General features: G+C 40.1%; 2 protein-coding genes across 2 annotated transcripts; both read right to left on the bottom strand.

The window, feature by feature from the left end:
- Nucleotides 1-6,657: 6,657 nt before the first annotated feature.
- LOC111468569 (protein GLUTAMINE DUMPER 2-like) lies at nucleotides 6,658-7,114 on the bottom strand. Its single transcript, XM_023113822.1, has one exon. The coding sequence runs from the start codon at nucleotides 7,111-7,113 to the stop codon at nucleotides 6,658-6,660; it is 456 nt and encodes a 151-aa protein (XP_022969590.1). The 5' UTR covers nucleotide 7,114.
- Nucleotides 7,115-8,161: 1,047 nt separating this feature from the next.
- LOC111468641 (diacylglycerol kinase 7-like) lies at nucleotides 8,162-14,481 on the bottom strand. Its single transcript, XM_023113922.1, has 12 exons — nucleotides 13,797-14,481; nucleotides 13,447-13,569; nucleotides 13,243-13,380; nucleotides 13,070-13,155; nucleotides 11,957-12,044; nucleotides 11,555-11,630; nucleotides 10,776-10,858; nucleotides 10,200-10,270; nucleotides 9,999-10,076; nucleotides 9,469-9,556; nucleotides 8,632-8,748; nucleotides 8,162-8,554 (listed from the first exon to the last, which is right to left on the bottom strand). Exons 1-12 carry the CDS (start codon nucleotides 14,163-14,165, stop codon nucleotides 8,396-8,398), a joined length of 1,476 nt encoding a protein of 491 aa, XP_022969690.1. The 5' UTR covers nucleotides 14,166-14,481; the 3' UTR covers nucleotides 8,162-8,395.
- Between the last annotated feature and the right edge of the window lie 697 nt (nucleotides 14,482-15,178).

The following is a 15,178-nucleotide window of genomic DNA, read 5'->3' as shown; positions in this document are numbered from 1 at the left end:
TTGAACTGTAAACAAGGTCTCTTTTCTTTCGTCCCTGGAGTTTACAATTGAGCATATGAAAGACTGATTGAACAAGGTAAAGCATATTCAATCCTGTCCTTGATTTCACCTATTCTATTGGTCTCTTTTCTTTCTTTTCTTTCTCTTGATCTGATCTGAATTGAGTTTTTCTTTGATTTTCTTCTGCTTTTATGATTCTATTTTGCATTCTGTTTTTGCATCGAGGAGATTCCTCACGTAACAAGGTAATAACCGATTTGCTCTTAGATTTGACCATTGTTCCTCCTTTTCTATATGGCCTATATGTAGGTGGGAAGTACACACTGAATCTTGCATTAAACCAATGTTTATCGAAGTTAACGTGTACGCGAATGATCGCTTCCTTACTTCAGTCTGAGGATCCTCGATATGTTGATCCCCTATCAACTCATGATATTCTTTCAGTATGTTCTTGGTCAGAGTGATATATATCCTCCGAGCAACGAAGTTAGGGCTATCGAGTTGGGTTTCTTTACGCATTGCAGCTTTGTTGGGATCTTGGACGGCGGTCGGGTCCACTTCGAGAATGGCTTGGGGTACCAGTGCCCAAAAAGAAAAAAGCACCTACTACAAGGGACATGGTGAGCATAAGATCGAGGGAGCTCTTATAAGGCTAGTGAATAAGGTCCGAAACCCAATATGAAAACATATCCGCTAAACATCAGGTATTTCTCGAAAGATCCTTCTAGATCGCGCTGCACTAGGTAGACCCGCCAGAATACTGACCGATTTGGAGGGGCCGCTTTGGCTGACCCGAGGTTAAGAAATCCATAGGCCAAGGTTGTATATGTTTCCACTCTCTCCTCAAGGAAGATTTTTTAGACCAACTCGTTCATGATCGAATAAGATAGTTGTCGTCCTTTTGAATTTCCCACGTTCTAGTGGACCTGCTTTAAATACATTTAAAGTTGTTGTACGTTCTTTGCTTACACCAGAAGAAGAGGAAACCCACTCTTCTCTTCTTTCTTCTTTTTTAGAACCAAGTCCTTGAAGACATAGTAACAGTTATGTTATGAAACTAGTTCGTTAAGAATTTTGTTGATCTCGTTAGATACAAATTGTCGAGCCGAACCATGGTTCCCAGGGTTAGAGTATTCCCTATTATCAGCCTACTCAAATCAGAACTCAACTAGTAGATTCTCTTTCGCTTATCGGCCGGCCAGCTTTCATTGTTGCAACCTTCGCATTTCCTGCTGAGATCCCAAGTCTCCAAGTGGGCCCTCTTGACCACCCCGACCTTGGCTTTTTAGAGAATCCCGCTCCTGTGTCGTGGGACTTATAGCTCGGTAGTCCACCGGGTGGGTTTTTTATCCTTCCAGTTTCGAGTGTCTTCTTGGATAGTTATAGCGGCCCATAGGCGCAAGATGTACCTTGTGTGTGGGGGGCGGCGGTCCCATGAACATAGTCCTTTCAGGCAGTGGCCGTTTAGTCCATGGTCCATTAGATGGTCGGTGCAAGGCCAGAAATTTGAACACATTGATTCCGCTCGTTCCCGTCCTTCGCTTCAGGGCCTGTCCCTCGGTGTGGTCAGAACTCCATACTATCTGGCAGCGAAGCTTACACTTGTTCACTAATTATGACGGTTCGCCAGGGCCTCTTTCCTCCTCCCTTTTCTGCTCACTCGTAGGGTTCGGACCCCACAAAGGGGGAGGGAGTCGACTGAACATCTCAGCCATTGGCGGGAATTTCGCCCGCATCCGATCCCCAATTCTTGTTCACCACCGATGATCGTGTTGGGTGAATTGTGACCTCGTACGATCGTGTCGGGTGAGCAAGAGCCGCTTCGTCACAGTACTGACTTATAGGCTAACGGGTCACACTTTGGCCAAGTATCCTACAAAGAGACTCCCGAGAGCCTGAAGGATTAAAGGAATGGCCATAGGAATGGGCGCATCATGACATCTTACGATGTCTCGCCCGAATGAATTAGTTGGTACTAGAAATGTTAGAAAAAGTGAACGAAAAGAGTAATAAGCTGTGAAAAGGACATAGACACTTCCCAACCAGAAAGCAAAATTCCCACTGATGGTATACTTAGTGTAAGCGAGCTCTAAGATCACATCTTTGGAATAAAATCCAGTTAGAAAAGGAAATCCAATTAGAGATAAGCTGCCCATGAGCATCATGGCATAGGTAAAAGGGAACGAGGAGGCAAGCCCCCCCATCTTCCGCATATCTTGCTCATCCGACATGGCATGAATCACCAAACCTGCACTCAGGAATAGTAATGCTTTGAAAAACGCGTGATTCATTAAGTGAAAGACGCTAACCGAATAGTTAGAGATGCCACAAGCAAAGATCATATAGCCTAATTGACTGCAAGTTGAATAAGCTATGACCCTCTTTAGATCGTTCTGTAATATTCCAGTTGGTTGCCGCAAGGAATGACGTCGTAGCTCCTGCAGAAGTAATAACAATCAAAGCCGTAGGTGGGTATTCAAATAAAGGAGAGAACCTTGCTATCATGAAAACGCCAGTTGTTACCATAGTAGCTGCATGAATCGAAGCGGATACTGGAGTGGGCCACTCCATAGCATCGGGTGACCAAGTATGCGATCCTATCTGTGCGGATTTCCCAACAGCACCAATAAGAAGTAAAATACAAATCATAGTTATGGCATTCAATCTCATATTGCAAGAAATCCAAGAATTTCTAGGGGCACTAGCACAAGCAAAAATGGTTGAAAGAGAGTAAAACGACCCGAAATCCCAGGAGCTAATCCAAAATCACCTACTCGATTGACAGACATAGCTTTTATAGCTACTTTATTCGCATGAGGTCGTGTAAACCAGAAATGAATTAACAAATATGAACCAAGACCTACTCCTTCCCATCCCAGAAATAATTGAAGAGAGTTATCTCCAGTCACCAACATTGGCATAAAAAAAGTAAAAATGGATAAATAACACATAAATCGAGGGCTATGCGGATCCTCAGACATATATGAAATGGAATAAAGATGGACCAAGCTACTTATGAATGTAACCACAATTAACATCACTACGGTCAGGCTATCGAACACGGAGTCAGAAGTGAATTACGAGTCGGACCAATTTGCGAATCGAGCGAGCTCCCCTTACATGCAATGATGTGGTGGTGAACCTCTCATTCTAATTCAGTGCTCTCTGAACCGTGCGGGAAGGTTTCCCATCACACGGCTCACCAACTTGATCTTCCGCGGGAACCGTATGTCCGAACAGGCCTGGAAAAAGAGGTACGATCTCGCTTTCCTTTGCCACTCAAGTGTATGTACGGCATCTGCCATGCTTAGGCCCCTTCTTCCCTTCCCTAATGAAAGAGTCCACCGCCTGCCTTAGTAGTCAGTCTCAGCGTGCAGGCCTGCCTTTTAGTTAGTAGGTGATTCAGCGAAGAAAAGGCTGGATCAAGAAAAGGGGGTACTACGAGCCCTCTGCCCCACGCATCTAACCTGCTTGCGTGGTTCACCGGTTCCACCGACTAGAAAGAGTGAAAAAGTCGATACAGAGGTGCGCTTGAAGTGGGGGGTGTGTTGTCCCTATTGGGCTGGGCCCTTCCCCATAAGGCCCCACCGTCGGGGCATAAGCGTGCCCTCTTTCTACCCATATGCGAGGCGCCGTCTTAGCCTTCCCTGACCAGGATCGCTCCCACACCAGTAGCGTTCGTGATCGGCCTACTCAACTGTGTATCGATCGTAAAGGCAGGGCGGCACAGCCCCCAACCAAGGGAGTGATTACGTCCAGTATGTCCCCCTTATTCCCGACATGCTATGGTACCCCGAGATGGGTAGGAGCGGGTCGAGTCCTTATCGCCGCGGAGCACCACGTCCGGATCTGATCTATCTACTCGGCAATTCATCCGGTGACTTCACGGTCGCAAAAGTGTGTGAGACTAGCGTGATAACCAAATACACCACCCAGACAAGCTGACAAATCTAAATAACGATTTGAACTCGAATCAATGGTGAAATCGTTGTTCAGGAAAAAGTAAAAACATAATTTTAAAAATGTCTAATTCCATGTTCGAATTGAGGACATCTAGTGTGTGAGACTAGCGTGATAACCAACTACACCACTCAGAAAAGCTGAGAAACCAAAATAACGATTTGAACTTGAATCAACGGTGAAATCGTTGTTCAGGAAAAAGTAAAAATATACACCACCCAGACAAGCTTGAGAAACCAAAATAACATCGTTGTTTAGGAAAAAGTAAAAACATAATTTTAAAAATGTCTAAGCCCTTACCAACTACACTATCTAGACATGGTGAGATTTTAAAATAAACCTCTAGTGTGTGAGACTAGCTTGATAACCAACTACACCACCCAGACAAGGTGAGATTTCAAAATAACGATTTGAACTCGAATCAACACTCATATATCGCAAAACTTCTAAGCCGAGGCTTGACCTGAGGACTTCTAATGTGTGAGACTAACATGATAACCAACTACAGACAATATGAGATTCTAAAATAATATTTTAAACTCGAATCAACACTCATAGGTAGAGCCCACGTTCGAACGAAACCTCTAGTTTGTGAGACTTTTGTGTGAGTGTGATTGCCTAATCCCACTTGATTGCTTCTCTTTTTTAGTAAGGACTATATGAACCTTAAATTTCTCCCTACCAAATTTCCCCATTGTGCCATATCTTTTTCCAAACATATTTTGAGATGCAGGGAGAAAGGCAATGCCATAATTCCTTTGTTAAATCCAAAGTGGGCGTTTTCTTTAAACTTCCACGTTCCATGTTGGGATGGAGATTCAAACCAGCCATTTAAAGGGAAGGTATAAATATCTTTCGAGCTAAACGACTCGGTGTTAAATTTTATAACTAAGCGTTTCAAAATTGTCTAAAGCACTAAAAACAAAAGTGTTAAATATAAATTTTAGTCCATAATATTTCAATTTAAAAAAAAAAAAAAAACCGTGTTAACCATGATTAGGTTGTTGAGAATGTTTGCTTAATCCACCCCAGTTAAAGGGTGAGTGAAAGTTCTCTAATCAAATAAATTACAAGGATTTGAAAATAATAATAAATGAAAAGATATTTATGATAAAGATATTTGTCTTATAATAAAATATCAAATATGATATATATGATTAACTATAATTCAGTACTAAATATCCTTAGCACTCCCGCAAGCGGAGCGTCGGATTTGAACGATCGTGAAGCTTGGATTTGAAAAATTCAAAGAGAGGTCGAGAAAGACTTTTTTGTGAAGATGTCAACAACCTGGTTCGGAAGAGGCGTAGAGAAACACTTTCTTGGCCATCGAAAACTGCAGAGAGATCGTCGCTCAGTGACGATGCTGCCTTGGCTTCGGTGAGAATATGTCTTAACCCATGAAGAAGGATCCTCACTCAACGACGATGTTGCCTTGACTCCGGTGAGAATATGTCTAACCCAAGTAGAAGGGGAAATCAAGTGCAAGGGACAAAGACAATGTTGAAGCCGGAAGAGTCGCCATAGTGAGCGAAGGAGCCAATTTTGGCTAGAAGGGTGGCGGCGACTTGGTTGATGAAGAGGCCAGTGCGGCGCCCAAATTCCAAAAGTAAATCTCTGCAAAAGATCGATGTGCTTATCAAGATTCCGTATATTTTCGAAGAGAACGCTGATGAGGATCCTTAGATTAGAGTTTCTGTGAATGATGAAGGGTTGATTGGGAAGAAAATGAGAGAGAATATGTTGGCTAAAGGGAAACTGATTTGGTTGGAGAAGGTGAGGTTGTAGGTAAGAGTATGGTGAAGGGTGATTTGGAGGTCAAAAGGGTGAGGCCGAAGAGTAATCAATCGGCTCCGCATGTCGCAGCCATGGCGACTGCCCCTGCGGTGTCAAAGTCAACCGTGGTGGTGGAGAAGAACAGTAGAGGATTTCAGAAGCCATTGAAAAGAAAAGATCAGGGTTGTTAAACCGAGAGGGCTCTGATACCATGAGAATGTTTGCTTAATCCATCACACATAAATTGTGTGTGAAAGTTCTCTATTTATAATCAAATAAATTACAAGGATATGGAAATAGTAATAAATGAAAATAACTATAAATGAAAAGATACTTATGGTAAAGATATTTGTCTTATAATAAAATATCAAATATAGTACTAAATATCTTGCAAAAATTTTTGGATGAGTATCCCGCGAATAAGAATCTCTTTTTAGTTACTTTGGAACAATCACGAGATTCTCGAGAAGAAATATGAGGTGCTGCTTCCAATAGCAACATGATATGGGGTGGAGGTCTCATTTATGGGAACAAATCAATACGTTTGAAAAGAAAGATTAGAACATCAGTCTCATTGATCTCACAGGTATCATATTAAATCTCATTAAGTGAATCACTTTTTTGAGAAATACAAGACAACTCAACCCAAGCTTAACTCACTCTCTAGGGAATACAATTTCAGAATCTCTATCAACCCGAGCGTAGCTCAAGGTGTGTACTTTTAATCGGGGACAAAAATTGGAACCTTCCCGTTTCACGCTTATTAAACTAAATGACCGGAAAAAAAAACGTGAAAAATACTTTATATTTGCACATAAGTTCTTTCAAGAATTTAATGAAAATAAAAATCAACATAGAAATAGAATTCAAAGATCAACAATCAAGTTAAAAGAAGGGAAAAACATGGATTAAATTACATATTTACCCCAAAGAAAACAACGAGCTTGTGGGACCCATCTGCAACTGATCAGCGCCACCATGCTCCGCCGCCGTGGCCTTCATTTCACGGCAGCACGTAACTTTACTACAATCTGAACCCAGCGACATGGGAGCGGCTATGAAACTTGGGTTAACTTCTCCCGCCATTATTACCAACAGCTTGTCCTGAAACACCGTGGGTGGCGGCGGATTCCGGCCATCTCCGCCCTTGCCATGAGCAGACTCCATGTCGGCGGCTCGAGCAGCACTGGCGTGGCTGTTCAATACAGATGCAGAGACGTTCCAGCAATATGAGCAGGCAATGATGAAGAGGGCAATGGCTATAAGACTTGAAACGGCAGCGAGGGCGCCGAATAAGTATGGCACCGACGTATGCCACAGCGTGGTGGGTGAGGGTGTCTCCATGGTGATAAAAGATTCTCTGCTGGCTGCAGCCATGGCTCTTCTTATCTTATGTCTGTGAGTTTGTTGTTTGTTTCCAAAGATTTTTGTTGGAAGAAAAAGTATTGCAATGATAGAGATCAAACTATCAATCATACATTTTAAGATTCAAGGATCAAATAGATAAAAGATCGGACTATCGACCTTTAAAATGATAATTGATATCTTATTTACTAAACTGCATTTGAATTGATGTACAAACCTAAAAAATTTATAAACCAAACGGGTAGTTTAACCGGTTAATTGGGGGCCACACGATAGATATCCTATGCTATTCTACAAAAAAGACATATTAAGATAAATAATCTTAGACCGAATGATCGACCTTAAGAATGGTAATTAATGTTTTATTCACTGAGTTGAATTGACTTTGCAATGATGATGTGACCGAACTATTGACTTTTAGAATGGTAATTGATATCTTATTCACTTAGTTACACCAAACTATCGACCTTTAGAATGATAATTTATGTCTTATTCATTGAGCTACACAATTGACGTACAAACCTGATCTTTTTTTAGTTCAACAATTGCAATGATGAGACCAAACTATCCGCCTTCAGAATAATAATTGATGTCTTATTCAATAAGCTACATTCAAATTAATGTAAAACCTGATCTTTTTTCATTCAACAATTGCAATGATGAGACCGAACGATTGACCTTGTCTGATCTATTTTAGTCCAACAATTGCAATGATGAGATCGAACTATTAACATTTAGAATGGTAATTTATGTCTTATTCACTCAAATGTGTTCGAATCGACAAACAAACCTAAAGAAGCCAGGGAGAAGGAAATGAGTACAAGAATTGAATTAAGTATACAAAATGGTGGGGATTATTTAGTTCAAGGGAATTCTACGTGCATTGGATCTTTCCAAATGAGTGTTTTCTAAACCATATTTTTGGAAAGATACTGATAACAACTATAAGTTGTTTTGTGGTGGAGGAACTTATTAGATATTCTCACAAAATTTCAGAGATCGGTTAAACACAAACCTAAAACAACTTCAGAGATCGGTTAAACACAAATCTAAAAACTTAAAAACTAAGAACGATACGTATGTCATTTATAATGAATTTAAACTTACTTTTAAGAAAAAGTATTTTTAAGTATAACATTCGCTCTATAAGAATTTTTGAGAGAAAAAAGAATAATATTAAAATTTACCGTCGTTGGAGAAGATGAACGGTGGACGGACAGACAGATGGCTTTACATTAATGGTTAATCCTAAAAGGAATGAATGAGCAGTAGGGGATCAAGAATGGAGGTGAAATTATTCTCCATTGATCATAAGTGATTGGGAAGGTACCCTTTTGATTTCAACATAAGTCAAACATTCTCTGCTCATTGGTTGCTTCCATGGCTCTCCATCCATCTGTAGAAATGCGTGTTTCCATTCTCCACCTCGAAGCTCAAACCGAATTGCTGCAGCCTGCAACCCCACAATTTTTACCAAAGTGTTTCAATTTGAAGCAATTTGATGAATGAATCAACACACAATTTCATTACCTGAACTATGTGTTTAGCTGAGATGACCTCTCCCATAACAAGTGATGCATGCCATCCTTGCTTTAGACCAAACACTTCTAGAAGCCCATCATCAACATGTGCCTCAACAAATCCTCTCTGAAATTATAATGAAATGTTTCTAACGTAAATGAGAAGAAAATTTGTGAACTCTAGCCTTAACAAATATCGCGAGATCCTATATCGGTTGGGGATGAGAGAACAACACCCTTTATAAGGGTGTGGAAACCTCTCCCTAGTATAGTTGTTTTAGAAATCTTGAGGGGAACCCCAAAAGGGAAAGTCCAAGGATAATAATATCTGCCAGCGGTGGGCTTGAGCCGTTAAAATGGTATTAGAGCCAGATACCAGGCGATTTGCCAGCGAGGAGGCTGAGTCTCGAAGGGAGGTGGACATGAAGCGATGTGTTAGCAAGGGCACTGGGCCCTGAAGAGGAGTGGATTTGGTGGGGGTCCCACATCGATAGGAGAAAGGAACGAGTGCCAACGAGGACGCTGGGCCCCAAATGAGGGTGGATTGTGAGATCTCACATTGGTTGGGGAGGAGAACGACATACCCTTTATACGGGTGTGGAAACCCTAAAAGGGAAAGCCCAAAAAGGACAATATCTATTAGCGGTGGGCTTAACTCCGATTCCTTAAGAATCGCAATAAAAATGGCCAAGCTTTAAATGGCCAAAACTAGTGCAATAAACAGAAATTATATCCTGTCAAATGTAATTGGGCTAGAATCCAGTTAAAAAAAATTAGAAATCTGGGTGATATGTGCAGATAAGAAACGTTTCATCATGTAAAGAGAAAAGGTAAGTAAACTATGTACCCTTTCCATGTACTCTGGCGTAAGATTTCCCCATGGATGTCTCCCACTACCATAGTTGTTGAGATTCAACGCAACCAGAGATCTTACACTGCACAAAATGATTCAAGTTAAATGCCTAAAAATTTGGGAAGCAAAAACCATTCAGGCAAGAGAGCTGATTTGACCGAGCAGACCAAATGATCGAGATTGATTTAAAGCGAAAGCGCTGCACCAAAATGGGACTTAATCAGACTTTAATCCCAACAAAATGGGTCCTAAGGCTCATAACCAGATAAATGACGGAAAATTGTACTGTTATCCTCTTAGCAGAAAGATTCAGCTAGTTTTAGAGGTTAGGTTTTTTTATTGGCAGCAACAACAATTAGGCTGCTGCATGACATCGATCCTGTTAATCACTATCATATTCATTTCAAAGCAACAGTTCAATACACAAAATTCTGTTTATTTCAACAACAATACGATATTGGATGCATGAACTTAAAAAATACCATTACAAATGCAAGTTAAGCCAAGCAAAGAGCGCATGATACCTCGAGGGGATTAAAACCTCCTCCCAATCGGAACAATTGACCTTTTTGACATGCATCCTTAGGATGTGTTTAAGGCCCCTACAACCAGAAAATTTTCTTAGAAACTCTGTTTAGCAAATACAAACCTACTTGTTTTCTATATTTGAAAAACTCATATCCAAATCACAAAGCAACAATCCCAAACGGTGTAGAATATCTAACCTTAAACTCGGATCACTAATGCAAGGCGTGAAGAACCAGCCCTGACTACAACTATAGCCAGAATAAATCAGCTGTAATAGGAGATCTCTATCAGTTGAATTCATCCTTACGTTTCAATAAAAACCATTGAACATATTTAAGAGATCAACTTCAAAAATGTGCCAACATCTTTTAAGAAACTCCATCATAAATCCGTCAAGTCAAGAGTTACCACAATTTTGCATCCTCAAAAGGCTTTTTCAGTTTTGATTGATAAAGAATAACCCCCCTCACCTCATCCACCCTGACTTTCCTTTCATCCCATAGGAATGAAGGACCAACATCCCTCCAGATTTTCCAGGAGACTTCACCTTATACTTTGGACTGCACAAAGATTTTACTTCCCTCTTATCAACAGATGTTGCGTTCCTTCTAGTTTGGATGTGTTGATCTCATTCATTCTATAGAAGGCTTTGTTTTTATATTAGCATTCAAAATTAATTGTTTGTCGGTTTAATTCATAAAATAAAGTGAATAAAGGAAACTTGCATTAAAGTACTCCAAATTTCTAAATGACTTTTAAGTTCAAAGCCCAACCTTGTTAGAAATTGGACCTTGTGCGAGGTAAGGTTTTTCATCCCGAAGTTGGTGGAAGCCATAAGCAACTTGAGCATCCATTCCTGCATGAACAAAATAAAAAAAAAAAAACTACTTACAAACAAGTGATCAAACAATCAAATGAAGATCATTAAATGATTGCATTTTTTGTAACCATTCGATATGAAAATAAACAAAATGCACCCCTGTTAAACTAACAAATAAAATTGCACCTGCGATCTAAAGCTAACTCCCTTGACTGAAAGAGATAGAGAGATATATCCACAAGGTGCATTTATTTAGATTTGCAAACCACATTAGTACAATACTGCATTTCAATACCAACCAAATATGTCAAAGCATACATTATCCTTTCAAAAAACAAAATTGAGCTAATATATTGCTTGAAGCTAGAAAGTTAGCCATTGTTGCACGAGCCCATTTCAGACAGTTCAATGACAGTATAATATGTAGTTTTAGCTGAGAAAGGAAATAATTGCAACATTACTTAATAAAAGACAGAAAGAAAGAATTTTACTGCAACTACTTAAAAATTAGTTTCTGCCTAAAAACCTCTTCAATATTGACAAAGAGCCAATATCTGCGTACTAACCGCTTTGATTTTGACCGTAGAATCAAGTTCAACATACATACTCTTTTATATTGACACTTGCGTAAATGGCAGAATTAACTTCAAATTTTCAGGTAAATAATGTTTCTTCAGTATTTATCATTCATGAGAGTGTCATTGGCTATTTAAATGTAAACGCCTAATATACCTATGCTGAAGTAATTATAAAATACTCCTTCGTGGAAGTAGGCTTTCTCTGGTAATGACTCCTCAATTTCCAAGCTCTGCGGCCACAAAAATAAATTAAAAAAAAAAAAAAAAACACTTCTACCTCTGAGATACAAATCTTTGTTGTCACAAGATTATTTGGAAAAGAAGATGCAGCATTTTAAAGATTAGCATTTATATTTTTGCTTGTTCACTAACCACCAAATGTACAAGGGATGACAGAAAGAAAGATGAGATAAATTAAAGGGTAGTGTTGAATGATCAAAAGAAAAATGGATGAATGATTAAAGGGCAAAATGGTAAGGCACCAGAGCCCATCCAGAGTGTTTTCATTCAGCTAGACTATGAAAGTATTAAAAAAAAGTTGAAAAAGTGCACAAACCTCATCAAGAGCATGGACTTCCGTAGGTTTCATGCAATGTGGTAATTTCACGATTTTAGTAGATGGGGTTGCTAGAGTAACATGCCAACTGCATCACAAGATTCAGACTTATGAGGGGCCATAATTAGTTTCACTGATGCGTTCACTACGCAGAGGCACCAAGCACTCTTAGCCACTGCATTTACAGAGAACTATACTACCAAAACATTCACATTTACAAACCTAAACCCGCAATCCAGCACACCATGCCTGTAACGGCCCAAGCCCACCGCTAGTAGATATTGTCTTTCGGGTTTTCTATTTCGGGCTACCCCTCAATGTTTTTAAAACTTTTCTGCTAGGGAGAGGTTTCAACACCCTTATAAAGGGTGTTTTGTTCTCCTATCCAAGACGTAGGATCTCACAATCCACCCCCTTTAGGGCCCAGCATCCTCGTTAGCACTCGTTCCTTTCGTCCATTGATGTGGGGCCACCACCAAATTCATCCCCTTCGGGACCCAGCATCTTTACTGGCACACCGCCTCATGTCTACCCCCTTCGGGGAATAGCCTATTCGCTGGCACATCGCCCGGTGTCTGCCTCTGATACCATTTGTAACGGCCCAGGCCCACCGCTAGCAGATATTGCCCTCTTTCGACTTTTCATTTCAGGCTTTCCCTCAAAAATTTTAAAACAAAAAGCGTCAGGCCCCTCATAGTTTTTAAAACTAATACGCCTCTGCTAGGGAGAGGTTTCAACACCCTTATAAAGGGTGCTTCGTTCTCCTCCCCAACCGATGTGGGATCTCACAATGCCACCCCTTATAAAGGGTGCTTCATTCTCCTCCCCAACCGATGTGGGATCTCACAATGCCACCCTTATAAATGGTGCTTCATTCTCCTCCCCAACTAATGTGGGATCTCACAATGCCACCCTTATAAAGGGTGCTTCGTTCTCCTCCCCAACTGATGTGGGATCTCACAGTGCCACCCTTATAAAGGGTGCTTCGTCCTCCTCCCCAACCAATGTGGGACCTCACAATGCCACCCTTATAAAGGTTGCTTCATTCTTCTCCCCAACCGATATGGGATCTCACAATGCCATAATTATGCTTAAAACGAAGAAAAACAGTACCTATCCAATCTACGAATCTGACCAGTGGTTGCCCTGTCAAGGGATTTTTTGATGGCTGACTTCCAAGCAAAAGGAAAAGAACCACCCTGAAAACAGCATTCAATCCTACAGCTCATGACATTATCAGATATGTAAATATGATATGAATTTTCATGAGAAATAAGAGAACTCACCCAGCCAAAGGTTCTGGATAAGTCATTGCCAGTACCAAGAGGAATTATTCCTACTGGTGGAACGGGCAGCCGCCCGCTTTTCTCGAGGTCTAAAAGACAACCAAGAACCCAACCAACAGTGCCATCACCTCCAGCAACCTGTGGATAAACCAGTTAGTTTTCACCATAACCAAAATTCATATAGCTTCAGATCTTTAATCATACCATGACCCTCATCTTCTCACGGATCTCTTTAGCACAAGCATCACCAAGCCCAGCCAATAACTCGAGGCATCTCAATCCATACCGGACAAATTCATGGGGCTTCACATCTGTTAGGTCAAAAACCTTCACAGAAATTATGGACCAACGTTTAGAACCATTTGCTATGGAGATTTCAATCACTGACTAGATATTATTGATCTCAACAAGAACAACACATCCAACTCTCCGAAACAAATTTTGATTAACAACATTTTACAAATCCTAGGTTTGTATGAAGAGGCATCGTTGAACAGCATTAAACAAAATTCAAAAGCAAGAAAGGGAGGGGAAAGTTTCGGAAATGTATGGACCTGTTCTTCGCTAATTAGCATCTGGAGCCTCTCCTTAAGCAAGGGACCATGGCGACCACCACTTCGGGGATTAATGAACACAACCATAGGCGATTCAGGCGGACCATCGTTAATCTCTGGAACAACGGAGGAGCCGGAGATAGATCTAGCACCAGGCAACCAGGTCTCTCCGGCGCCAGGGTCCTGAAGCCGAATGGAATCTCGCATAGCATAACGAAGGTATTGCGGCATCCGGAGCTGCTTCCGCAACTCGTCCTTGTCGATTTTGATCCCCGTGAATCCAAATCCCTTGAGCGAGTCCACCACCGAAGATTGAGCCGCGATTCGAGTTGTTGAATCGCCTTCGCCTCCCGACGTTGGCGAATCCATCACTTTCCCTCCCTCTCCTCTCTCTTTTTCCTTCACAGAATCACGAAGTGTTGGATTAGTCTCTTGTTCCTCTGGATAAATACATAAGAACTTGGCGATCGAGTGAAGAAATCAAATCAAACACATTCCGGCGAAGTCACAAGAGACAGAGAGAGAGAGAGGAAAAATAAAACAAGAGAGAGAGAGAAAGAGAGATGAAAGGAAACAATTGATGAGAGATGATTGGGAAATTGATGGGAGGAATTTCGAATTTAATGCCCATTGACGGCGGAACCTCCGGTGGGATTTACAAATTTCCTTCCCTCAAACGTTCGGCCACGCACTCTGGCAGACATTTATACCCTTTCCCATTCACTTGGTTGTTTACTTTTATGTCCTCTAATCGCCGCCGTCCACGTGGAGTTCATGCGACCTTTGCACTTTCGTAGATTTTTTTTTTATTTTCTATATATTTTTAACGCTAAATTAATAAAAATAATTATAAATTTTATATTTTATCTCCTCTAAATTTTATTTAAAAATAACATCAACAAAAATATTTTTAAAAAATTATTATTATTAATATATGGAAGAAAAATCATGTATGATACTTTTTTTTTATAGCTAAAANTTCCACTTTGATTGGATTTTTTTTTTTTTTTTTTTTTTTTTTTTTTTTTTTTTTGTCGGAACTTTCTAAATTATGTTGGGACTTTATTTCTTTTAATTTTGGTTGAGACCATTTCTTCTCATTAATGTATCAGATATTACATTTTAAAACTTTATAAATTTTACTAAAATTGGTTTATTATTTATTTATTTTACATTTTTAATTGGTAATTGAAATTCAAATTTCAAATTTCAAATTTCAAATTTTTTTTTTTTTTTTTTTTTTTGTGGAAATTATGTTTATATTATTAGCTGGGAAGGAGAACAAAATATTAGTTGGGAAGGAGAACAAAACATCATTTATAAGGGTGAGGAAATCTTCTACTAGCAAACGCATTTTAAAGCCTTGAGGGGAAGCCGGAAAG

Source organism: Cucurbita maxima, unplaced genomic scaffold (assembly GCF_002738345.1).
Source record: "Cucurbita maxima cultivar Rimu unplaced genomic scaffold, Cmax_1.0 Cma_Scf00037, whole genome shotgun sequence".
NCBI lineage: Eukaryota > Viridiplantae > Streptophyta > Magnoliopsida > Cucurbitales > Cucurbitaceae > Cucurbita > Cucurbita maxima.
The sequence above is the reverse complement of the archived record's forward strand: the minus strand, read 5'-3'. Positions and strand labels throughout refer to the sequence as shown.

Bases quoted from the DNA above. Each gene is read 5' to 3' on its own strand.
- LOC111468569 (XM_023113822.1), bottom strand. From the start codon at position 7,113: ATGGCTGCAGCCAGCAGAGAATCTTTTATCACCATGGAGACACCCTCA.
- LOC111468641 (XM_023113922.1), bottom strand. From the start codon at position 14,165: ATGGATTCGCCAACGTCGGGAGGCGAAGGCGATTCAACAACTCGAATC. The intron at 13,570-13,796 runs GTCCATACATTT...ATTTCTGTGAAG, and splicing joins TGCTAATTAGCGAAGAACAG to GTTTTTGACCTAACAGATGT. The intron at 13,156-13,242 runs GTGAGTTCTCTT...TGCTGTTTTCAG, and splicing joins TATCCAGAACCTTTGGCTGG to GGTGGTTCTTTTCCTTTTGC.